Genomic DNA, 25,816 nt, shown 5'->3' with positions numbered 1-25,816 from the left:
GCGCGGGGGGAGAGGAGGCGTGAGCCGGATCCCCAGAGCATAGCGGTCCCGGCCGCGGGGAGGGGTCTACTGAGTGAAGGAAAGGGGGCGACGCTGAAGCCAAAGACTTGGAGGCCTCTGGCACCCTCGACCAGGAAGGAGGGCAGGATGATAAGGGTTCCAGGGATGACGGGCTGCTCTGTGGCACGACGAGGCCAGGCACACACAGTCGGTGTCACACCATTTTGATACACTCCCCATTCAGAACACTCACCCGCCCACACGGCCCATAATGAGAGATCCACACAGACACAGCCCACAGGGAGCCCCCCGAACACGCCGCGACACGCGCACTAGGCGCTGCGGGCACATCCCCCTCGCACGCAGCCCCTCTTTCTCTGCAACACGCAGGGGTCGCCGGAAACGCATTGTCAGCCGGGGTAGTCTCTTGGCTCTGCTCATCGCCGCCGCGGAGCGCGCGTGTCAAATTAACCCCAACGGCGAGAATCACACAAGCCCTCGCGAAACCATCAGTGACCAACCCAGCAAAGTTCCTGGCCCCCACGGCGCCCATCCCCCAAGAACGGGTGCCGGGGGTCAGAGCCCACTACACAAGAGAGCCGCGAGGGTGGGGGTCGAGGGCAAATTAACGGAGACCTGGGTCCCCAGGAGTATATCCTGCACAGGCGCCCCGCTGCCTGGCCCGGGCTCAGGGACCCCGGCGCAACCCGCCCGTCGGCCGCCGGGCATTGCTTTGTTGGCCGCTCCAGCGGCTCAAAGCTGGGCCGGGCATCGGCCGCACGCACCTTGGCCGCCGTGCAGTGGATCCGCTGCCGCCGCCGCGAGATGCTGGAGCTGCAGCAGCAGCAGCAGCAGCGCCAGCGGCCGGAGCGCGCCCCGCTCGGGGCGGCCCATGGCGGGCCCCGGGCTCCGGCCGCCGCGCCCCGCGCACCCTGTGCAGCCGCCTCGCCTCAGCCCACCGAGTCCTTGCCGCGGCGCCGGGGCTGCCGCTGCCCCCGCCGCCGCCGCCGCCGCTGCCGCCCGCCCCGGCTCCTCGGCTGCATTTCAAGCAGGTTTCGTGACGCTCGGCGGCGGGGCGGGCTCAGGCTGGGCGCGCGGCCCCGGGCCTGGGCTGCTGCCGCCGGCGCGCGCGCCCCCTCCCGCTGCAGCCTCCGCCCCACGCTCCTCCCTCTGACGCCTCCTCTCCCTCCTCCCTCAAGCTCTTGGTCCGCTTCTCGGTTGGTACGTTCTCAGTGACCCTGCTCAGGGTCCCCCTCGTGCTGGGCGTTGCAGACGCTGGGATGAGCCAGGCAAGACCTCTACCCCTAGAGGTAGCAGATGGCCTAAGGGAAGCAGCACAGGCTGCCTGGAAGAGGTGACAGGCTGATAGGAGGCTGAGGAATGCCAAGGAGTGAACCTGGGCGGGATGGAGACGATGTTCCCGGTTGCACAGGCCTGTGAATGTACACATGGAGTAGGGATGATAGTGGATAGGGGTTGGGGTACCAGGATTCATGTGATCTGGGAGAAACTGGGGGAGCAGGAATGGACCTCTGCACCCCTCCAAGGCTCCAACCCAGATATCACACATCCTTGTAGCTGGTTAACGTGCCCATGCTGCATTCTCATATGAATGCAGTTTGTGAGGCCAAGGATGAGAGGCAGGTGGCTTGGGCCTGGTGGACAGACTTGATTCATTCATTCTCATTGGGTCATCCTGTTGGGCCAGGCAGAGGGGCAGACAATCAGGGGGACCAGCAGGGACAACGGGGTTGTCTTCGCTGTGATGGTGAAAGGCAGAGACTGGAGGCCCCCGAGAAGGGATGCCTTATCCCTGCTAATGGAGGACTCACACCCAGGGCTGCTGTCCGCCCCTGCTGGCATGAATAAGACCCCTCCTCTGGAAAGTCTCAGCCCCACTTCACGCATTCCAGAGTGCAGGTGACTAGATTTTAGTTACCTGCTGATAAGCAAGCCCCAACCAGCACAGCGTTTTTGGACAAAGAGTTTTGAGTGCGCTGGCCACTAAAAGAGCCAGACTTGAAGGTGGTTAGGCCCAGTGCGGGTCCACCTTCCCCTCCTTTCTGGCTGTCTCACCTCCATGGCAGGGATATAGAAGAAAGGGCCTCAGGAGTTGTTAGCCTCAGGCCTAGAAGTCACTCTGTCTCATCAGCAGTCCTATTACTGAGCTGTATGTCTTCCCACAAAGGGCAGCCCATTGGCAGTGTTTGTGACCACCCCATGAGGAGGGTTGCAGACCCCAGAGAGCCCAGCAGGTGCTGCTGCCATCACCTCTTCTATCTTTTGTTCATTCAGTCATCCAACGAACACATTCCAGCCCTGCTCTGTGTCAACCCTGGGCCTAGGAGTGCCAAGGTGAATCAGACAGTCTACCAGCTTCATTGCTGGGGAGACAGACCATCAACCAACAGTCGATGAAATGCAGGCATACTTTCAGCACAAAATTATGGAGCACCTGCTATGTGCCTGACATTGCCCAGGGATACAGTATAGAAATAGATGGCGTTCCTCCTTGCCCTCCTGCACCTTAAATCTTAGTTGGGAGAGAGAGACACAAAAGCAAGAAAACAGAAACAAAAAAATGATCATAATTTCCAATCATCATAACTGCTATAGAAAAAATAAAGTAGGATGATGTGAGAGTAATATGAGGTAACTTTAGAGAGGTGATCAGAGAAGGCCTCTCTGAGGAGGTGATATTTCACTGAATGGCCAAGGATGAAACTACCGTAGATTGAATGTATCCTCCCAGAATTACATTAAAACCTAATCTTCATTGTGAAGGTATTTGAAAGTTGTGTCTCTGGGAGTCAATTAGGACATACATGAAATTAGTGCCCTTAGGAAAGAGGCTCCAGAGACATCTCTGGCCCCCTCTACCATAGGAGGACATAGCAAGAAGATAGTCATCTATGACACAGGAAGTGAGCTCTCACCAGACATCAAATCTGCTGGCATCTTGACCTTTCATTGCCTTGACCTTGAACGTCTCAGGCTCCCAACAAATTTCTGTTGTTTTCAGGCGACTCAATCCGTGATATTTAGTTATGGCATCCCCAGTGGACTGAGACAAAATCCAACCCTAGGAAGATCAGCTGCAGAGGCATTCCTGGACAGGAGAGCAGCAGACAGACTCCTCCAATTGGGCTGGAATCTGGTAATAAGGAGAAGCTGGGTGAGCAAGTAATGTCAGAGAGAGCAGCAAGGTTCTGATCACATGAGGGCTTTGTAGGCCACAGCAAGAGGTCTGGATTTTGTTCCAAGCACAATGATTCCCAATGTGACAGCGGGATGCATAGGACTGGAGCCCCTCTTGTAGCCAAAACTGACCACTTCAGCTTAGCACCTCCTTCACTTTGTGGTCTCAGAAAAGTCATTCCCCATCTGTGAGCTTCAGCTGCTCATCTGTGAAGCAAAAATGGGGAATTTCATAGGTTCGTTTTAGTTTTCAGATTGTGTGAATTGAAGTTCAAAGGCAGCAAGGTAAAGAGATTAAGAGCATAGGCTCTGGGTTAGACTGCCTGGGTTTAAGTCTGTTCCTTCTCTTTCTAGCTACGTGATATTGGGCAACTCACTTGACCTCTATGGCACACTTTCTTTACCTGTAAAATGGGAATGATGAGTATCTCACAGGGTTGTGAGGATTGCATTAGAGGAGATTATTTATGCAGAGCATGCAGTGTACAGTTCAGTTCAGTTCTGTCGCTCAGTCGTGTCCGACTCTTTGCGACCCCATCAATCGCAGCACGCCAGGCCTCCCTGTCCACCACCAACTCCCGGAGTTCACTCAGACTCACATCCATCGAGTTGGTGATGCCATCTAGCCATCTCATCCTCTGTCGTCCCCTTCTCCTCCTGCCCCTAATCGCTCCCAGCATCAGAGTCTTTTCCAATGAGTCAACTATTCGCATGAGGTGGCCAAAGTCCTGGAGTTTCAGTTTCAGCATCATTCCCTCCAAAGAAATCCCAGGGCTGATCTCCTTCAGAATGGACTTGTTGGATCTCCTTGCAGTCCAAGGGACTCTCAAGAGTCTTCTCCAACACCACAGTTCAAAAGCATCAATCCTTCGGCGCTCAGCATTCTTCACAGTCCAACTCTCACATCCATACATGACCACTGGAAAAAACACAGCCTTGACTAGACGGACCTTTGTTGGCAAAGTAATGTCTCTGCTTTTGAATATGCTATCTAGGTTGGTCATAACTTTCCTTCCAAGGAGTAAGCATCTTTTAATTTCATGGCTGCAGTCACCATCTGCAGTGATTTTGGAGCCCAAAATAAAGTCTGACACTGTTTCCACTGTTTCCCCATCTATTTCCCATGAAGTGATGGGACCGGATGCCATCATCTTTGTTTTCTGAATGTTGAGCTTTAAGCCAACTTTTTCACTCTCCTCTTTCACTTTCATCAAGAGGCTTTTTAGTTTCTCTTCACTTTCTGCCTTAAGGGTGGGGTCATCTGCATATCTGAGGTTATTGATATTTCTCCTAGCAATCTTGATTCCAGCTTGTGCTTCTTCCAGCCCAGCGTTTCTCATGATGTACTTTGCATATAAGTTAAATAAACAGGATGATAATATACAGCCTTGATGTACTCCTTTTCCTATTTGGAACCAGTCTGTTGTTCCATGTCCAGTTCTAACTGTTGCTTCCTGACCTGCATACAGATTTCTCAAGAGGAAGGTCAGATAGTCTGGTATTCTCATCTCTTTCAGAATTTTCCACAGTTTATTGTGATCCACACAGTCAAAGGCTTTGGCATAGTCAATAAAGCAGAAATAGATGTTTTTCTGGAACTCTCTTGCTTTTTCCATGATCCAGCGGATGTTGGAAATTTGATCTCTGGTTCCTCTGCCTTTCCTAAAACCAGCTTGAACAACAGAAAGTTCACTGTTCACGTATTACTGAAGCCTGGCTGGAGAATTTTGAGCATTACTTTACTAGCATGTGAGATGAGTGCAATTGTGCGGTAGTTTGAGCATTCTTTGGCATTGCCTTTCTTTGGGATTGGAATGAAAACTGACCTTTTCCAGTCCTGTGGCCACTGCTGAGTTTTCCAAATTTGCTGATATCTTGAGTGCAGTACTTTCACAGCATCATCTTTCAGGATTTGAAAGAGCTCAACTGGAATTCTATCGCCTCCACTAGCTTTGTTCGTAGTGATGTTTTCTAAGGCCCTCTTGACTTCACATTCCAGGATGTCTGGCTCTAGGTCAGTCATCACACCATCGTGATTATGCTGTGGATGTGACTAGTGATAGAAGCAAGGTCAAATGCTGTAAAGAGCAATATTGCATAGGAACCTGGAATGTCAGGTCCATGAATCAAGGCAAATTGGAAGTGGTCAAACAAGAGATGGCAAGAGTGAATGTAGACATTCTAGGAATCAGCGAACTAAAATGGACTGGAATGGGTGAATTTAACTCAGATGACCATTATATCTACTACTGCGGGCAGGAATCCCTCAGAAGAAATGGAGTAGCCATCATGGTCAACAAAAGAGTCCGAAATGCAGTACTTGGATGCAGTCTCAAAAACAACAGAATGATCTCTGTTCGTTTCCAAGGCAAACCATTCAATATCACAGTAATCCAAGTCTATGCCCCAACCAGTTACGCTGAAGAAGCTGAAGTTGAACGGTTCTATGAAGACCTAGAAGACCTTTTAGAACTAACACCCAAAAAAGATGTCCTTTTCATTATAAGGGACTAGAATGCAAAAGTAGGAAGTCAAGAAACACCTGGAGTAACAGGCAAATTTGGCCTTGGAATACAGAATGAAGCAGGGCAAAGGCTAATAGAGTTTTGCCAAGAAAATGCACTGGTCATAGCAAACACCCTCTTCCAGCAACACAAGAGAAGACTCTACACATGGACATCAACAGATGGTCAACACCGAAATCAGATTGATTATATTCTTTGCAGCCAAAGATGGAGAAGCTCTATACATCAACAAAAACAAGACCAGGAGCTGACTGTGGCTCAGATCATGAACTCCTTGTTGCCAAATTCAGACTTAAATTGAAGAAAGTAGGGAAAACCACTAGACCATTCAGGTATGACCTAAATCAAATCCCTTATGATTATACAGTGGAAGTGAGAAATAGATTTAAGGGCCTAGATCTGATAGATAGAGTGCCTGATGAACTATGGAATGAGGTTCATGACATTGTACAGGAGACAGGGATCAAGACCATCCCCGTGGAAAAGAAATGCCAAAAAGCAAAATGGCTGTCTGGGGAGGCCTTACAAATAGCTGTGAAAAGAAGAGAAGCAAAAAGCAAAGGAGAAAAGAAAAGATATAAACATCTGAATGCAGAGTTCCAAAGAATAGCAAGAAGAGATAAGAAAGCCTTCTTCAGCGATCAATGCAAAGAAATAGAGGAAAACAACAGAATGGGAAAGACTAGAGATCTCTTCAAGAAAATTAGAGATACCAAGGGGACATTTCATGCAAAGATGGGCTCGATAAAGGACAGAAATGGTATGGACCTAACAGAAGCAGAAGATATAAAGAAGAGGTGGCAAGAATACACAGAAGAACTGTACAAAAAAGATCTTCACGACCCAGATAATCACGATGGTGTGGTCACTGACCTAGAGCCAGACATCCTGGAATGTGGAGTCAAGTGGGCCTTAGGAAGCATCACTACGATGCAGTGTACAGTAGGCACATAATAGCTACTCGTTTAGTTGTGAAGTGAAAGTTGCTCAGTCGTGTCTGATTCTATGCATCCCCATGGACTGTGGTCCATGGAATTCTCAGGCCAGAATGCTGGAGTGGGTAGCCGTTCCCTTCTCCAGGGGATCTTCCAAAACCCAGGGATCAAACCCAGGTCTCCGCATTGCACGTGGATTCTTTACCAGTTGAGCCACCAGGGAAGCCCAACTAGTTTAGTTCAGTCAATCAGTTCAGTCACTGAGTTGTGTCCAACTCTTTGTGACCCCATGGACTGCAGCACACCAGACTTTCCTGTCCATCACCAACTCCCGGAGCCCACTCAAACTCATGTCCATTGAGTCAGTGATGCCATCCAACCATGTCATCCTCTGTCATCCCCTTCTCCTCCCACCTTCAATCTTCCCCAGCATCAGGGTCTTTTCCAATGAGTCAGTTCTTCGTATCAGGTGGCCAAAGTTTTGGAGTTTCAGTTTCAGCATCAGTCCTTCCAATGAATATTAAGGACTGGTTTCCTTTAGGATTGACTTGTTTGATCTCTTTGCACTCCAAGGGACTCTCAAGAGTCGTCTCCAACATGATTATTGAAACATAATTCCTCATCAAAAACCTTTGATAACATCCTAGCACTCAAAGAATAAAGACTGAGCCTTCCTTGACCTCCTTTCCAAGAGGGTCTTTACTCCTACTGTCTGACGCACATCCAGCTGCCAAAGTGGGCAACTCATCTCTCGAAAAAGCCCCTACCAGAGGTTCTCCAGGCTCCTTTCAGCTCCCACCCAATCTGGGCCACTTCTCTCTCTCCCTAGTCAGCCTGTGACCTTCCCAAGGACAGGAGCTAGCTCTCATGCATGTCTGGGTTTCTGGCACAGGGCACATTTGATCAGTGTTTGTTTGTTGTTGCCTTTATTTATGATTTCTGTATCTTTAGGAGGACTATGTCGTATTCACCCCTATTTTCAGAGGATAAATACAAGCCTTGGTATATAACAAGCATTAGATAAATGATGTTTAAATCCTTGAAAAGATTAGAAAGAAAACCATGTCAAATAATAATGATAGCTAATGCTTATTGTACATTTGCTGGGAGGGAGGCGGTCAGGCACTGTCTGGGTGTTTTGAATGCTTTAACTCATTTGGTCCTTACAGCATCTCTATGAAGCAGGTTTTATGTTGATCCTATTTTACAGATGAGCAAGGTAAAGAAAGGGTGGGGAGATCATACAGATAATAAATGGCAGGGCTAGCAGTTGAACTCAGAGGACAGATCTGGGAGTTTTTCAGGGCACCTAAGTTGGTTAATTCTCATGAGGGACAAACAGAGAAAGCCAGCCCTTGGCACACACCAGACAGGAAATGGATGCTGAGCTTCTGGTACAATTTGTGCTCAAGTGACTTCTTGTCCTTACCTGTCCTCTGTCTCCATCCTGGGCTGACTCACGCATACTGGCCTCACCCAGTCCTGGGTTTCCAAAGAAAACCCTCAAACCCAACCCCAAGTACAGTGAGTTTTCTGTGAAACAGAAACAGGTGACATTCCACCTGCTGTCCACATGTCCCTCCCAGGTCTCTGTGTCCTGCCTTCAGAGCTATCAGAGGCCCAATGGCCCACCCATTGCACATTCTACTCCCGCACTCTGTCCCCCAAGACAGCCTCAGTCCTCTGCCAGGCTGTAGTCTCTGCTGAGAATACTCTTGCCCTGGCTCACTTCTGTGCATACTTTGGGCCTCAGCTCATAATCCTCCTCCCCTGGGAAGCCCTCCAGCCTCCTTTAGAGAGGTACCGCCCCTTCTTCTCTAGACTCCCACAAGACTGTGTGTCCCAGTCTCTCTGATCACACTGGGATATCATTGTTGGATTCCCCATCCAATGAGTTGCTCAAGTCAGAAACTGGGTCGTCGTGGTCCTTGCTGTGTCCCCAGTGATGATTTGTTAAAGGGTAGTGTGATATGAATTCTCTCCAGGGCCAGGGCCAGAGAGCCTTCTGCATATACACCTCCCCCAGCTGCTCCAGCTGGCTTTGTGCTAGGCAAGGAGCACAGATGGACCAGACTTTGTCCCTGCCCTTGAGGATCTCGGGTCTAGGGGCAGACAGTGACAGTGCAGGCTGATAAGAGCCCGAGAGGGGGTGCCCATGGCATCACATCCCCACCCTCAGATACCCAAGGCTGCATCACCCATCCAGCCAGGGTCAGAGACTAGTGGCCCCGAGCTAATCACAGCTGAGCTGCAAGGGCAGCAGAACTCTCCCACTGTCCGCTGCCTTCACTTTACAGAAGTCTAGCCTGGTCTGTCATGTGTACTAGCAATGAATTGCCATGTCCTTACATATTTACCTCTCTCTCCTCCTCTCTCTCTCTCTTTTCTAGCAGAATATCTTCACTTCCCATAATAGAAGAATTCTCATTTATTACATGAACTTTATACAGGTCCAAACTGCCATGGTTTAAATCATATGTTAGCTGTGTAACCTGAGACAAGTTACTTGAACTCTCTGTGCTACATCTTCATCTATAACATGAGGATGACAATGTTACCTAATAGTATTAATTACCTGCATACCAAAATAACCTAAAACTTAGCAACTCAAAACAACAAATATTTACTATCCCTTATGGTGTCTATGGGTCAGGAATGTGGAAACAACTTAATTGGGTCATGATGTTGCCCAGGCTATAGTCTTCTGAAGGTTTAACTGGGGCTGGAGGGTCTTGGTTGACTCGCTCGTGTGCCTGGCAATTTCATGTTTGCTGTTGGCAAGATGACTCAGCGTTTCACCAGACGGATTTCTCCATAGGACTGCTTGAGTGTCCTTACAACATGGCAGCCAGCTCCCCCCATCCAAGAAGGAGAAAGAGAAAACAAGAAGGAAGTCACAATGTCTTTTATGGCCCAAGTAGGGAGGTCACTCCATCATTCTGGCAATATCCTTTTGATTTCACATGTCAGCCCTATTCCTTGTGGGAAGGGACTATGTAGAAGAATGACAGTCAGGAGGCAAAAATCACTGGGCCATCTTGGAGACTAGCTGCCACATATCTCATAGGATTAGCGAGGATGAAACATGTTAATATAAGTAAAGTGCTCAGAAGGGTTTTCTGTATATAGTACATCTTATATGTGTGTTTGTTGTTGCAATCATTGCTGTTTTTTTCTGGTACATAGTAAGGACTCCATAAGGGTTATTTACAAATACCATAAACATTATTCCTATTATCTACAGAACCCTATTCATCATATAGAGGAAGACACCCAGCAATTGAGAGGATAAAAGCACTTCAGGGTTTCAAAACTGACCAGAGCAGAGCAAGACAAACCCAGCCTTGGTTTCTTGCCTCTTGGCTGTGTACCCCCAGGAGAGTCACATCTGCTTCCTTCACTGCCTTGCTGGAGGACACTGGGCAGGTCTTTTTTCCTCTCTGACCTTGGGGTTCCCATCCGAAACATGAGGGTTGGACTAGGTCAGTATTTCTTATGACAGATCAGTCACTCTTACCCACTGGAGTGACTTTTTCCATTTCCACTTACCTCCTCTACTGTCATCCTAGTATTTTCCTTTAAGTCCTTTCACTTAATAATAAACTTCACTTCATCCTAAGCAATGCTAAGCAATAATCTCCATAAGATCACAGGTTTGATATGTTAATCATATTCTCCAATACACATTAAAATAAATGTGTGCTTATTCAAATAAATGATACCTTTCTGTCCAGCCAGATGCGTCTTGCTTCTCTCGGGGCTTCCAGCTCCTCGCCCCACTTAATCTGAAGAGGATGGAGTACAGGAGCCCTGGCCATTCTGCCCATGACAGCAAACCTCTCAAGGTGACCGAGAGGCCACCAGGGTGCTGGCCACCTGAGTCAGAGGACCTGCTAGTGGAGGCTCAGCAATTTTCCGTTTGCTTTGTTTTGGTTTAGTTTTAATTTCTTTTTTTCTTATTAGAGTTTCACTTCCCATACTTTAAAGAATCAAATACTTCTGCACACTTGTCATGAGAAACTTCAGTCGTTCACTCCCCACCTCTATTTCCTTCTCCCCAGAGGCAAACATTTTTCTGTTTCTGTTTCTTGATCTTTCAATTTCAGGCACTATCTTTTGACTTCCCACCATGAAGACAAGGATTTAGCTCTCTTACCGCCACTACCACCACCCACTGCTCTCCCAGAAACATAAACACATAGACATCCACACAGTCACTCTCTGAGTCAACCCTTACCCATCCTTCCAATATGATTGTGATTATGTGATTTTAAAAGGTGTTTTAACTTTTTTAATTTTTAATTGTGGTAAGAAACACATAACCTAAAATTTACCATCTTAACCCCTTTTAAATGTACAGTTCGGTGGCATTGATTACATCCACATCGTTGCATAACCATCACCCCAGTCGGCTCCAGAACTCTTTTCATCTTGCAAACTGCAACTCTGTACCCATCAAATAACTTCCCATTCTCCTTTGTCCCCAGCTCCTGGCAACCACATTATAACTTCTGTCCTATGAATTTGACTACTCTAGGTACCTCATGTAAGTGGAGTTGTACAGTATTTTCCCTTTTACAATTGGTTTATTTCACTGGCATAATGTCCCCAATGTTCATCCATGTTGTAGTGTATTGCAGGGTTTTCTTCCTTTTAAGGATGAATGCAAAGAAATAGAGGAAAACAATAGAATGGGAAAGACTACAGATCTCTTCAAGAAAATTAGAGATACCAAGGGAACATTTCATGCAAAGGTGCGCACAGCTAAGGACAGAAACAGTATGGACCTAACAGAAGCAGAAGATATTAAGAAGTGGTGGCAAGAATGCACAGAAGAACTATACAAAAAAGATCTTAATGACTCAGATAACCATGATGGTGTGATCACACACCTAGAGCCAGACATCCTGGAATGTGAAGTCAAGAGGGACTGAGGAAACATCACTACGAACAAAGCTAGTGGAGGTGGTGAAATTTAAGCTGAGCTATTTCAAATCCTAAAAGATGATGCTGTGAAAGTGCTACACTCAATATGCCAGTAAACTTGGAAAACTCAGCAGTGGCCACAGGACCAGAAAAGGGCAGTTTTCATTCCAATCCCAAAGAAAGACAATGCCAAAGAATGTTCAAACTACCACACAGTTGTACTCATCTCACAAGCTAGGAAAGGAATGCTCAAAATTCTCCAAGCAAGGCTTCAACAGTACGTGAACCAAGAACTTCTAGATGTTCAAACTGTATTTAGAAAAGACAGAGGAACAAGAGATCAAATTGCCAACATCTGTTGGATCATAGAAAAAGCAAGAGAATTCCTGAAGAACATCTACTTCTGCTTCATTGACTATGCTAAAGCCTTTGACTGTGTGGATCACAACAAACTGGAAAATTCTTAAAGAGATGGGAATAGAGGATCCTGCTGTGATGTATGTCAGAGAGTGTTTTGCCTATGTTCTCCTCTAGGAGTTTTATAGTTTCTGGTCTTACATTTAGATCTTTAATCCATTTTGAGTTTATTTTTGTGTATGGTGTTAGAAAATGTTCTAGTTTCATTCTTTTACAAGTGGTTGACCAGTTTTCCCAGCACCACTTGTTAAAGAGATTGTCTTTAATCCATTGTATATTCTTGCTTCCTTTGTCAAAGATAAGGTGTCCATATGTGTGTGGATTTATCTCTGGGCTTTCTATTTTGTTCCATTGATCTATATTTCTGTCTTTGTGCCAGTACCATACTGTCTTGATAACTGTGGCTTTGTAGTAGAGCCTGAAGTCAGGTGGGTTGATTCCTCCAGTTCCATTCTTCTTTCTCAAGATAGCTTTGGCTATTCGAGGTTTTTTTGTATTTCCATACAAATTGTGAAATTATTTGTTCTAGCTCGGTGAAGAATACCGTTGGTAGCTTGATAGGGATTGCATTGAATCTATAAATTGCTTTGGGTAGTATACTCATTTTCACTATATTGATTCTTCCAATCCATGAACATGGTATATTGAATCCTCTATGACCCACAGCAGGATCATCTATGACCCACCTCCCAGAATATTGGAAATAAAAGCAAAAATAAACAAATGGGACCTAATTAAACTTAAAAGCTTCTGCACATCAAAGGAAACTATTAGCAAGGTGAAAAGGCAGCCTTCAGAATGGGAGAATATAATAGCAAATGAAGCAACTGACAAACAACTAATCTCAAAAATATACAAGCAACTTCTACAGCTCAACTCCAGGAAAATAAATGACCCAATCAAAAAATGGGCCAAAGAACTAAATAGACATTTCTCCAAAGATGACATACAGATGGCTAACAAACACATGAAAAGATGTTCAACACCACTCATTATCAGAGAAATGCAAATCAAAACCACTATGAGGTACCATTTCACGCCAGTCAGAATGGCTGCGATCCAAAAGTCTACAAGCAATAAATGCTGGAGAGGGTGTGGAGAAAAGGGAACCCTCTTACACTGTTGGTGGGGATGCAAACTAGTACAGCCACTATGGAGAACAGTGTGGAGATTCCTTAAAAAACTGGAAATAGAACTGCCTTATGATCCAGCAATCCCACTGCTGGGCATACACACTGAGGAAACCAGAAGGGAAAGAGACACGTGTACCCCAATGTTCATCGCAGCACTGTTTATAATAGCCAGGACATGGAAGCAACCTAGATGTCCATCAGCAGATGAATGGATTAGAAAGCAGTGGTACATATACACAATGGAGTATTACTCAGCCATTAAAAAGAATACATTTGAATCAGTTTTAATGAGGTGGATGAAACTGGAGCCTATTATACAGAGTGAAGTAAGCCAGAAAGAAAAACACCAATACAGTATACTAATGCATATATATGGAATTTAGAAAGATGTTAACAATAACCCTGTGTACGAGACAGCAAAAGAGACACTGATGTATAGAACAGTCTTATGGACTCTGTTGCAAAGGGAGAGGGTGGGAAGATTTGGGAGAATGGCATTGAAACATGTATAATATTATGTATGAAACGAGTTGCCAGTCCAGGTTCGATGCACGATACTGGATGCTTGGGGCTAGTGCACTGGGACGACCCAGAGGGATGGTATAGGGAGGGAGGAGGGAGGAGGGTTCAGGATGGGGAACACATGTATACCTGTGGCGGATTCATTTTGATATTTGGCAAAACTAATACAATTTGTAAAGTTTAAAAATAAAAAAAATTAAAAAATAAAGAGAGATGGGAATACCAGATCACTTTACCTGCCTCTTGAGAAATCTGTATGCAGGTCAAAGAGCAACAGTTAGAACTGGACATGGAACAACAGACTGGTTCCAAATTGGGAAAGGAATACATCAAAGCTGGATATTGTCACTTTGCTTATTTAACTTATATGCAGAGTACATCATTCAAAATGCTTGGGTGGATGAAGCACAAGCTAGAATTGAGATTGCCGGGAGAAATATGAACAACTTCAGATATGCAGATGACACCACCCTCAGGGCAGAAAGTGAAAAGGAACTAAAGAACCTCTTAATGAAAGTGAAAGAGGAAAGTGAAAAAGCTGGCTTAAAACTCAACATTCAAAAAACTGAGATTATGGCATCTGGTCCCATCAATTCATAGCAAATAGATGGAGAAACAATGGAAACAGTGAGAGACTTTATTTTCTTGGGCTCCAAAATCACTGCAGATGGTGACTGCAGCCATGAAATTAAAAGACATTTGCTCCTTGGAAGAAAAGCTATGACAAATCTAAACAGCATATTAAAAAGCAGAGATGTCACTTTACTGACAAAGATTCATCTAGTCAAAGCTATGGTTTTTCCAGTAAGACAGGTACTGATGTGAAAGTTGGACCATAAAGAAAGTTGAGCGCCACAGAATTGATGCTTTTTGAACTGTGGTGTTGGAGAAGACTCTTGAGAGTCCCTTGGACTGCAAGGAGATCCAACCAGTCAATCCTAAAAGAAATCAGTCTTGAGTATTCATTGGGAGGACTGATGCTGAAGGTGAAGCTCCACCACTTTGGCCACCTGATGCAAAGAACTGACTCTTTGGGAAAGACCCTGATGCTGGGAAAGATTGAAGGCAGGAGGAGAAGGGGACAACAGAGGATAAGATGGTTGGATGGCATCATCAACTCAATGGACATGAGTTTGAGCAAGCTCTGGAAGTTGGTGATGGACAGAGAAGCCTGGTGTGCTGCAGTCCATCGGGTAACAAAGTTGGACATGACTGAGCAACTGAACTGAATTGAACTAATAAGGATGAATGATATTCCATTGTGTGTATATTCCATATTTTGCTTATCCATTCATCTGACAATGGTCACATGGGGTTGCTTCCACCTCTTGGCTTTTGTGAATAATGCTTCTATGAACATGGGTGTACAAATATCACTTCAAATCTCTGTTTTCAATTCTTTGGGGTATATACCAAAAACGAAACTGCTGGGTCATATGGTAATCCCATTTTTATTTTTTGAGAAACTGCTGTACCATTTTTCATAGTGGTTGCACTGTTTTACATTCCACCAATGGTTCACAAAGGATCATACCCTTTACAACATTTGTTATTTTCTGTTTGTTTTGTTTTTTACAGTAGCTATAAACAGGTATAACAGCTATAACAGGTATCTCATTGTTGTTTTGATTTGCATTTCCTTAATGGTGATATGCCCCAACCAGTAACGCTGAAGAAGCTGAAGTTGAACGGTTCTGTGAAGACCTAGAAGACCTTTTAGAACTAACACCCAAAAAAGATGTCCTTTTCATCATAGGGGACTGGAATGCAAAAGTAGGAAGTCAAGAAACACCTGGAGTAACAGGCAAATTTGGCCTTGGAATACAGAATGAGGCAGGGCAAAGACTGATAGAGTTTTGCCAAGAAAATGCACTGGTCATAACACCCTCTTCCAACAACACAAGAGAAGACTCTATATATGGACATCACCAGATGGTCAACACCGAAGTCAGATTGATTATATTCTTTGCAGCCAAAGATGGAGAAGCTCTATACATCAACAAAAACAAGACCAGGAGCTGACTCTGGCTCAGATCATGAACTCCTTGTTGCCAAATTCAGACTTAAATTGAAGAAAGTAGGGAAAACCACTAGACCATTCAGGTATGACCTAAATCAAATCCCTTATGATTATACAGTGGAAGTGAGAAATAGATTTAAGGGCCTAGATCTGATAGATAGAGTGCCTGATGAACTATGGAATGAGGTTCATGACATTGTACAGGAGACAGGGATCAAGACCATTCCCATAGAAAAGAAATGCCAAAAAGCAAAATGGCTGTCTGGGGAGGCCTTACAAATAGCTGTGAAGAGAAGAGAAGCGAAAAGCAAAGGAGAAAAGGAAAGATATAAACATCTGAATGCAGAGTTCCAAAGAATAGCAAGAAGAGATAAGAAAGCCTTCTTCAGCGATCAATGCAAAGAAATAGAGGAAAACAACAGAATGGGAAAGACTAGAGATCTCTTCAAGAAAATCAGAGATACCAAAGGAACATTTCATGCAAAGATGAGCACAATAAAGGACAGAAATGGTATGGACCTAACAGAAGCAGAAGATATTAAGAAGAGATGGCAAGAATACACAGAAGAACTGTACAAAAAAGATCTTCATGACCCAGATAATCACGATGGTGTGATCACTGACCTAGAGCCAGACATCCTGGAATGTGAAGTCAAGAGGGCCTTAGAAAGCATCACTACGAACAAAGCTAGTGGAGGTGATGGAATTCCAGTTGAGCTATTCCAAATCCTGAAAGATGATGCTGTGAAAGTGCTGCACTCAAGATGCCAGCAAATTTGGAAAACTCAGCAGTGGCCACAGGACTGGAAAAGGTCAGTTTTCATTCCAATCCCAAAGAAAGGCAATGCCAAGGAATGCTCAAACTACCGCACAATTGCACTCATCTCACACGCTAGTAAAGTAATGCTCAAATTCTCCAAGCCAGGCTTCAGCAATATGTGAACCATGAACTTCCTGATGTTCAAGCTGGTTTTAGAAAAGGCAGAGGAACCAGAGATCAAATTGCCAACATCCGATGGATCGTGGAAAAAGCAAGAGAGTTCCAGAAAAACATCTATTTCTGCTTTATTGACTATGCCAAAGCCTTTGACTGTGTGGATCACAATAAACTGTGGAAAATTCTGAAAGAGATGGGAATACCAGACCACCTGACCTGTCTCTTGAGAAATCTGTATGCAGGTCAGGAAGCAACAGTTAGAACTGGACATGGAACAACAGACTGGTTCCAAATAGGAGAAGGAGATCGTCAAGGCTGTATATTGTCTCCCTGTTTATTTAACTTATATGCAGAGGACATCATGAGAAACGCTGGGCTGAAAGAAGCATAAGCTGGAATCAAGATTGCTAGGAGAAATATCAATAACCTCAGATATGCAGATGACCCCACCCTTATGTCAGAAAGTGAAGAGAAACTAAAAAGCCTCTTGATGAAAGTAGAGAGTGAAAAAGTTGGCTTAAAGCTCAACATTCAGAAAACAAAGATCATGGCATCCGGTCCCATCACTTCATGGGAAATAGATGGGGAAACAGTGTCAGACTTTATTTTTCTGGGCTCCAAAATCACTGCAGATGGTGACTGCAGCCATGAAATTAAAAGATGCTTACTCCTTGGAAGGAAAGTTATGACCAACCTAGATAGCATATTCAAAAGCAGAGACATTACTTTGCCAACAAATGTCTGTCTAGTCAAGGCTATGGTTTTTCCAGTGGTCATGTATGGATGTGAGTGTTGGACTGTGAAGAAGGCTGAGCGCCGAAGAATTGATGCTTTTGAACTGTGGTGTTGGAGAAGACTCTTGAGAGTCCCTTGGACTGCAAGGAGATCCAACCAGTCCATTCTAAAGGAGATCAGCCCTGGGATTTCTTTGGAAGAAATGATGCTAAAGCTGAAACTCCAGTACTTTGGCCACCTCATGCGAAGAGTTGACTCATTGGAAAAGACTCTGATGCTGGGAGCGATTAGGGGCAGGAGGAGAAGGGGAGGACAGAGGATGAGATGGCTGGATGGCATCACTGACTCGATGGACGTGAGTCTGAGTGAACTCCGGGATTGGTGATGGATAGGGAGGCCTGGCATGCTGGGATTCATGGGGTTGCAAAGAGTCAGACACGACAGAGAGACTGATCTGATCTGATCTGAATGGTGATATTGAGAGTCATTTCATGTGCTTCCTGGCTATTTGTGCATTTTCTTAGGAGACATGTCTATTCTAGTCCTTTGCCCATTTTAAAATTAATTCATCTGTTTTGTTGTTGTTGTTGGGTTGTAGGAGTTCTTTATATATTCTGGATCTTAATTCCTTATTGGATACATGATCTACAAATATTTTCTCCTGCTGTGTAGTTGTCTTTTGATACATTTTTTATTTTCATGTAGTCTAACTCATCTATTTTTTCTTTTGTTGCCTGTGCTTTAGTGTCTTATATTGAAAGGATTTTTATGTGATCATAATAAAATAAATGCTATTCACAGTGTGCCATGATTAGTATTTTTTCCTGAATTATTATGTTTTTCCTGGAATTGGTAATGGACATTTATTTATTTGTCACTTTATTTTTTGCTTCATTTCTAAGTATTCACTCGTTATTCCCAAACTCTCCATCATTTGTGTAGACTTCTCTTAATGTAATCACCCATAATAGCCTTTTACCCATTTACTTGTCTGGGAAGTCCCTGCAAAATTCTGACGAGTTGACGGCAAGGTCAGCTGCTCAGATCTCATTGTGGGTTTTCCCTTCCCCATCATCTGGAGATTTCTCTGCACATTTCTCCTGTGTTGAATCTCTTGCTTCCTACATCCCATGTCTTCCTTTTTCAATATTCACTATCTTTTTTGGGGGAACATCTGCTCATAGCTTTCTTTTTTTATTATTGAAATATAGTTGATTTACAATATTGTGTTAGTTTCAGATATTCAGCAAAGTGACTCATATATATGTGTGTGTGTGTGTATATATATGTATATACATATTTTCTTCAGATTATTTTCCATTACAGGTTACTATAAAATACTGAATATACTTCCCTGTGTTATACAGTAAATCCTTGTTGCTTATCTATTTTATGTATAATAGTTTATATCTGTTAATATCATATGCCTAATTTATCCCACCTGTCTCCCCTTCCCCTTTGGTAATCTCAGATCATGAAAACAACCCAAATACCCATCAATAGACACCTGGTTTAAGAAGACTATATATAATGGAATATTAGCCTTTAAAAACAATGAAATAATACCGTTTGCAGCAACATGGATGGAAATAGAGATTATCATATTAAGTGAAGTAAGTCAGACAGAGGAAGACAAATGTCATATAATATCACTTATATATGGAATCTAAAATATTATACAAGTGAACTTATTCATAGAACAAATAGATTCACAGACATAGAAAACTTATGTTCATAGCTTTCTAAGAGGAGGTATTTGAGGTAAACTTTTTGAGAGCTTGCCTAAAAGTGCCCCTCATTTAATTGGTAGTTTGATAAGATATAGAGTTCTAAATTGGAAATAATTTTCTTTCTGAATCTTGACGTCTTGTTCCATTGTCTTCTCTTTATCGGAAAAGGCTGTATTTTGTCACCCTGCTTATTTAACTTATATGCAGAGTACATTATGCCAAATGTCACGCTGGATGAAGCACAAGTTGGAATCAAGGTTGCTGGGAGAAATAACAATAACCTCAGATATGCAGATGACACCACACTTATGGCAGAAAGAGAAGAAGAACTAAAGAGCCTCTTGATAAAAGTGGAAGAAGAGAGTGAAAAAGTTGTCTTAAAACTCAACATTCAGATAACTAAGATCATGGCATCCAGTCCCATCACTTCATAGCAAATAGATGGGGAAACAATGGAAACAGTGACAGACTTTACTTTCTTGGGCTCCAAAATCACTGCAGACGGTGACTGCAGCTATGAAATTAAAAGACACTTGCTCCTTGGAAGAAAAGTTATGACCAACCTACACAGCATATTAAAAAGCAGAGACATTACTTTGTCAACAAAGGTCCGTCTAGTCAAAGCTATCCTTTTTCCAGTAGTCATGTATAGATGTGAGAGTTGGACTATAAAGAAAGCTGAGAGCCAAAGAATTGAAGCTTTTGAACTGTGGTGTTGGAGAAGACTCTTGAGAGTCCCTTGGGCTGCAAAGAGATCCAACCAGTCCATCCTAAAGGAAATCAATCCTGAATATTCATTGGAAGGACTGATGCTGAAGCTGAAACTCCAATACTTTGGCCACCTGATGTGAAGAACTGACTCATTTGAAAAGACCCTGATGCTGGGAAAGATTGAAGGCAGGAGGAGAAGGGGATGACAGAGGATGAGATGGTTGGATGGCATCATCGACTCAATGGACATGAGTTTGAGTAGGCTCCAGGAGTTGGTGATGGACAGGGAACCCTGGCGTGCTGCAGTCCATGGGGTTGCAAAAAGTTGGACATGACTAAGCAACTGAACTGAACTAAACTGATTTATTTATTTGGCTGTACCAGGTCTTAGTTGCAGCATGCAAGATCTTTCGTTGTGGCATGTGGGATCTAGTTCCCTGACCAGGGATCGAACCTGGATTCCCTGCATTGGAAGCATGGAGTCTTAGCCACTGGACCACCAGGGGAGTACATCCCATGTCTTCTATTGATAGTTGCTATTGAAAAGTCCAATGCCATTTAGTTTCCTGGTTATAGGACCCTGTTCTTTCTCTCTGCTGCTGCTACTGCTGCTAAGTCGCTTCAGTCATATCTGACTCTGTGCGACCCCATAGACGGCAGCCCAGCAGTCTCCCCGTCCCTGGGATTCTCCAGGAAAGCACACTGGAGTGGGTTGCCATTGCCTTCTTTCTCTCTAGAAGCATTTAAACATCTGTGTCCTCAGAGTGTCTTTGAGTAAATCTGTTTCCATTCAGTGTGTTGGACCCATGCTGGGTCCTCTCATCCTGGAAATTCATCTTCAGTTTGGAGAAAGCTTCCTAGAGTGATCTCTATAAAATAACAATTTCCTCACGTTCATTTTCTGTGTTTTTTACTTTCTGGATCTCCTTAATTATTCCAACATTGGCCCTTCTGAACTAGCGTTCTATGTTTCATATATATATATTTCACCTCTTTTTGTTCTCTATCTGGAAAATTTTTTTCAACCTTCTACAGAGGTTTTTGTTTTTATTTTTCCTCTGATCATATTTCCAAGAGCTCCTCATTTTTTCACTGACTATTCCTTTTTTATAGTACCTTGTTCTTTTTTCATAATGCAATATTTTCTCTTATTTCTTTAAAGATGTACATAACATTTTGTTGTTGCTTCTGTTAAAGTATTTATCACCCTGCAGAAGTCTCTGCTTCGTCCAAGTTAACTTTTCTCTCATCGTTTAAAAGACTAGCCACAAAATGGGAAAATACATTATAGCTCAAATAATGAACGAGGCATTCTACCCAGAATACATAAAGAACTCTTACAAACCAATGGGAAGAAGACCAACAGCTCAATTAAAAAACGGCAAAAGGGACTTCCCTGGTGGTCCAGTGGCTAAGACTCTGTGCCCCCACTGCAGGGCCCCCACGTTGGATCCCTGGCCAGGTATCCTGCGTGCTGCAGCTAGAGTCTGCATGCCACGACTAAAGACGGGAGATCCCTTGTGCCACAGCCAAAACCCGGCACAGCCAAATAAATAAACAAAACATATATTTTTAAAACAGCAAAAGCTATGGACAAGCATTCTAGAGGAAATATGAATGAAAAATAAACCTGAAGAAAAAATGCTGAACCTTACAGAAATCAGGAAAAAGTAAGTTAAGACCACAATGAGATTTTCTACAGAAAAGGAATCGGACAGTGACAAGTACTGGTGAGAATGTGAAGCAACAAGAATTCTCCTACCCATGTAATACGGTGAAAATTGCTGCAGCTGCTCTGGAACTTGTGATTTCATTATTAAGGGAAAACACTAGAGATAGGCATGCAGACAAGCATCAGGAGACCCATACAAAAATGTTCACAGTGATGCCATTTACAATGGCAAAAACCTGGAAACCAAGCTAATGTCCTTAGAAGAAAAATGAATTAATAAATTATGTCATCTGCATATAATGAAATCCTGTATGGCAGTGGAAATGAAGCAGATAACAACTGCAGTCAGCTATAGAAGGGAATCTTAGGAGCATAATGGAAGCTTAGATACATAAGCTGAGGGAGAACAGCGTATTCAGAAGACTTCAGACAACACAATCCAACATTTAGAGGGCTCAAAACAGGCAAAACCAAACTGTATTGTTTAGGTTTTCATACATATGTGATACAAGCTTTACTGAGGAAATGACTCAACAAAATCCGAGATAATGGTTACTTCTATAACGAAGGCAGATTGGAAATGGGATAAGGAAGAGGCCCACAGTGTTAATCATGTTCTCACGTTTAAGTTGGGTTCAAAGGTGTTCATTACGATCCCTTATTCCCAGGGTTGCCATACATCCGGTGTTTCCAGGATAGTCCGGGTTTATACCTGTTGTCTCATATAATTTCACTGCAATTCCTTTCTTTCTCAGAAAGTTCTGGTTTGGATAATAATGTATATGACTACTCTATTTGTTTCTTATAAAGTACAACATGCATCTCTCTTGTATATAACTTTTATTATATCATATATGTAATGTATAATGCCAGGGCCACAGCCTGGCCACGATCTAAGGGGTTTTTTGTGGTTTGGCCCTGGTATCCTTCTGAACCAGCCTGGGTATCTGTCCTCAGGGCCTCAGATGACCCCTGCAGCCATTTGGATTCCCCAGTGCCTGAGTCCTTATACCCCACCCCACCCAGGGTCCCACTCCCCAACTCCCATCCACTTGTGACTCTGTGTAGGACCATCCTCCAGTGTCCCTGAAACCTCGCCTGCAATCAAGGGTCACTGACATCCCCTTGGTGCTAGGCCCTGTGCTGGGCAACACTGGGCTCCCAATCCAGGCCCTGCCCTAGAAGACCTGTCAAGGTTCAGATGGAGATGGAGATGTGATAACCCAGGGGACCAGAGGAGAGACACGGCTCCGGGCTACATATGGCACTGCAAGAAACGTGGGCCAACCTGGAGACCCTGGGATGGCTGCCTGGAGCTGATCGAGCTCACGGGAAAGGTGGGGAGAGAGCTCCAAGCAGACAGAAAGAATGCAGAGAGCCATGCTGTGGGAATGAGCGGGCTGGGCTCGGGGAAGGCAATTCACATCCTTCACTCTAAGTAGAGCAGAGGGCACAGGACAACGGGGCAGTGCAGCGGCGGGAAGCAGGGCTGGAAAGGGCACCTCCTGGGGGCCCTGAATGCAGAGCCTCAGATCTCGAACTGCATCCCAAGGGCAGCAGAATTAAAGTGAGGCAAAGAAAACTGAGAAGTCGGGAAGAGAGCTATCAAATGAGGTTAAGAAGGAAATTAGGGGGAGAGAGTCAGAGAGATAGAAGGGGACCAAGCAACAGAGAAGTGATACTATTCTGCTTAGTCTTGGAAACCCACCCCGGCAGCCTCCACTCCTCCATCCTGCGTCCACCTCAGTACATGGGGTCACAAAGAGTCGGACACTTCCCACTTCCCGACTGGATAACTCAGTCAGTAAAGCATCAGACTTTTAATCTGCGGGTCCAGAGTTCCTGTCCCTGTTCAGGCACTCTGATTTGGGGGGCTTCCCAGGTAGGACTTCCTGGGTTCAAATTCCAGCATCGCCTGCGTCCTTCCTGTGTAACCTACCAGCATCCTACCTGTGTACCCTTGGCGGGTGGCTCCGTCTCTCTGTACCTCCAGTTTCCTACTCTGTGAAAGGAATCTGAGGAAAGTCCCTACCCCAGTGAGGCTTCATTGAATCATTAAGGGCCAGGAATCTCTTCATGAGCCATCATTGTGGTTAGGGTAGACACCATCCCTTCCTCCAAGACAGGGGAGATACAGCTGAAGAGAGAGATGATGTCTCTGCAGAGCCTTGACTGTGGCCCAGGACCCCACACAGGGCTGGACCTGTCCCCTACCTGAATGAATGAAGCCTCATGCCTCTTGAAGTCTCTTTTCCCTGACCTTGGCTGTGTTGGGTGTGGAAGGTGGAATGATCATAATGACAAAAACATTTATTGAGTCAGTGCCTTCCCTGAAGCAAATCTCTCCTGCTTTACAGTTCCTCATGGATCCTCACAGTAGACCTGTAGGTGAAGCATCTTGGCCTCTACTTTATAGGTGAAGATACTGAGGCTCAGAAAAGTGTGAAGCCTGCTCAAGGTCACACAGTCAGGGTATATGACCACATTCAAGCCACAGCCTACAGCTGTCTAAATGCAGAATCTCAGGACATCAGAGCTGGGAGACCCTAAGAGGGGCATCTTGGAAGTGGGATTTTAGTCACAGAGTTCTTTCCTCAATAAAAATATATGTGCAAACTCAAGATAAAAAATTCATCCAAGAGGAATATATTAGCCATGCGAGTCCAGGCTCTGCTGAGGTGACAGATAAACTCTGAAGTCTCAGTGGGGGTAACACAATAAAAGTTTATTACTCACACAAATATAATGTGGGTTAGTGGCTCTCCTGAGCATCTCTCCTCCGCCTGATGACTCAGGGGTCGAAGTTGCTTCCATCTTGCATATGTGCTAAGTTGTTTCATTCGTGTCTAACTCTTTGCAACCCCATGGACTGTAGCCCGCCAGGCTCCTCTGTCCATCGGATTCTCCAGGCAAGAATACTGGAGTGGGTTGCCATGCCCTCCTCCAGGGGATCTTCTTGACCCAAGGGTCGAACCCATGCCTCTTAAGTCTCCTGCATTGGCAGGTGGGTTCTTTACCACTAGTGCCACCCAGGAAGCCCTGTTTCCATCTTACAATATACCCCTATAAGTAAGTGTAAGTAAGTGTAAGTAAGTGAAGTCGCTCAGTTGTGTCCGACTCTTTGCGACCCCATGGACTATAGCCTACCAGGCTCCTCCGTCCACGAGATTCTCCAGGAAAGGGTACTGGAGTGGGTTGCCGTTTCCTTCTCCAGGGGATCTTCCCAACCCAGGGATCGAACCTAGGTCTCCCGCATTGCAGGCAGTCGCTTTACCATCTGAGCCACCAGGGAAGCCATACCCTATAGACCATGTCATTTCAATGCATTGTCACTATGGGAAAGAAAGAAAAGAGCCTACAGTGTCACGCTGGGGATTTAAAGCTGGGCCTGTACCTTGCTTCTGCTCACACTCCTTCCAAAGAACCCAGTTACCGGCCTTTGTCACCTTGGCAAGTTAGGTGAGAAATGCAGTCTTCCTGTGGATCCAGAAAGAAAAAATAAGACTGGTGAGCCTGCAGTCACACTGAGTGCTTCTGCTGAAGGGTGGTGAGGAATCCTAGAACCTCAAAGCTGGCAGCACTCCACCTAGGCCCCTTCGCCAAGTGGGGCACATAGTCTGAAAATCTCCACTGGAGTCCAGCAGCTGAGGAGGCTCAGGCCAGGAGCAGTTTCATGCTTTCACTAAATGTGATTTCTGTCTGCTCCTGGCTGTCTTGCCTAATTCTTAAAGGCAATCAGCTGGCATGGTGACCTCGTGTGTGTGTGTGTGTGTGTGTGTGTGTGTGTGTGTGTTAGTCACTCAGTCATGTCCAACTCTTTGCGACCCCATGGACTGTAGCTGGCGAGGTTCTTCTGTCCATGGGATTCTCCAGGCAAGAATACTGGAGTAGGTTGCCATGCCCTCCTCCAGGGGATCTTCTCAAACTGGGGATCAAACCCAGGTCTCCTGCACTGCAGGCAGACTCTACCATCTGAGCCACCAGGGAAGCCCCATGAAGGTCTCTTAGCTCTAAGCAGTTCCTGGAGTAATCTCTGAAACCCTTGGCACCAGCTCCAGCTGTTCCCTTGCTGTGCCCACAATAGCCTGAGATACTCAATCCCTTCAGGGATGAGGGGCTTCATGTTCCCACAGGAACCTGGATAGATGCTGGCTCCACCTGGTAACTGGGTGACAGTTTGTTCAGACCCAGAAATGGGGCTGGGAGTATAGGCCTGGAGCCCCTCTCCTGATATGTCAAGGAGTTGACCTCCCAGAGGCAGAAAGGCCAGGCTGCATCCCAGCAAAATCAATCTCACCGCCTCCCCAGACCCCCAAAAAAGACTCCACCCTGGCCTGGGGTCTCCTAACTCCTGC

The 25,816-nt window shown here is 44.9% G+C and overlaps 1 protein-coding gene across 15 annotated transcripts in view; it reads right to left on the bottom strand.

Annotated features, from left to right (window-relative positions):
- The window catches only part of LRP8 (LDL receptor related protein 8), a 77,349-nt gene extending 75,903 nt beyond the window's left edge, over nucleotides 1–1,446 (bottom strand). For 12 of the 15 annotated variants that reach the window (XM_024985288.2, XM_024985295.2, XM_024985320.2 and 9 more), the window contains exon 1: nucleotides 786–909. In XM_024985288.2, coding sequence (XP_024841056.1) covers nucleotides 786–894 — 109 coding nt within the window. In that variant the 5' untranslated portion in view covers nucleotides 895–909. 15 annotated transcript variants of the gene reach the window in all.
- Between the last annotated feature and the right edge of the window lie 24,370 nt (nucleotides 1,447–25,816).

Source organism: Bos taurus, chromosome 3, assembly GCF_002263795.3.
Source record: "Bos taurus isolate L1 Dominette 01449 registration number 42190680 breed Hereford chromosome 3, ARS-UCD2.0, whole genome shotgun sequence".
Classification (NCBI taxonomy): Eukaryota; Metazoa; Chordata; class Mammalia; order Artiodactyla; family Bovidae; genus Bos; species Bos taurus.
The sequence above is the reverse complement of the archived record's forward strand: the minus strand, read 5'-3'. Positions and strand labels throughout refer to the sequence as shown.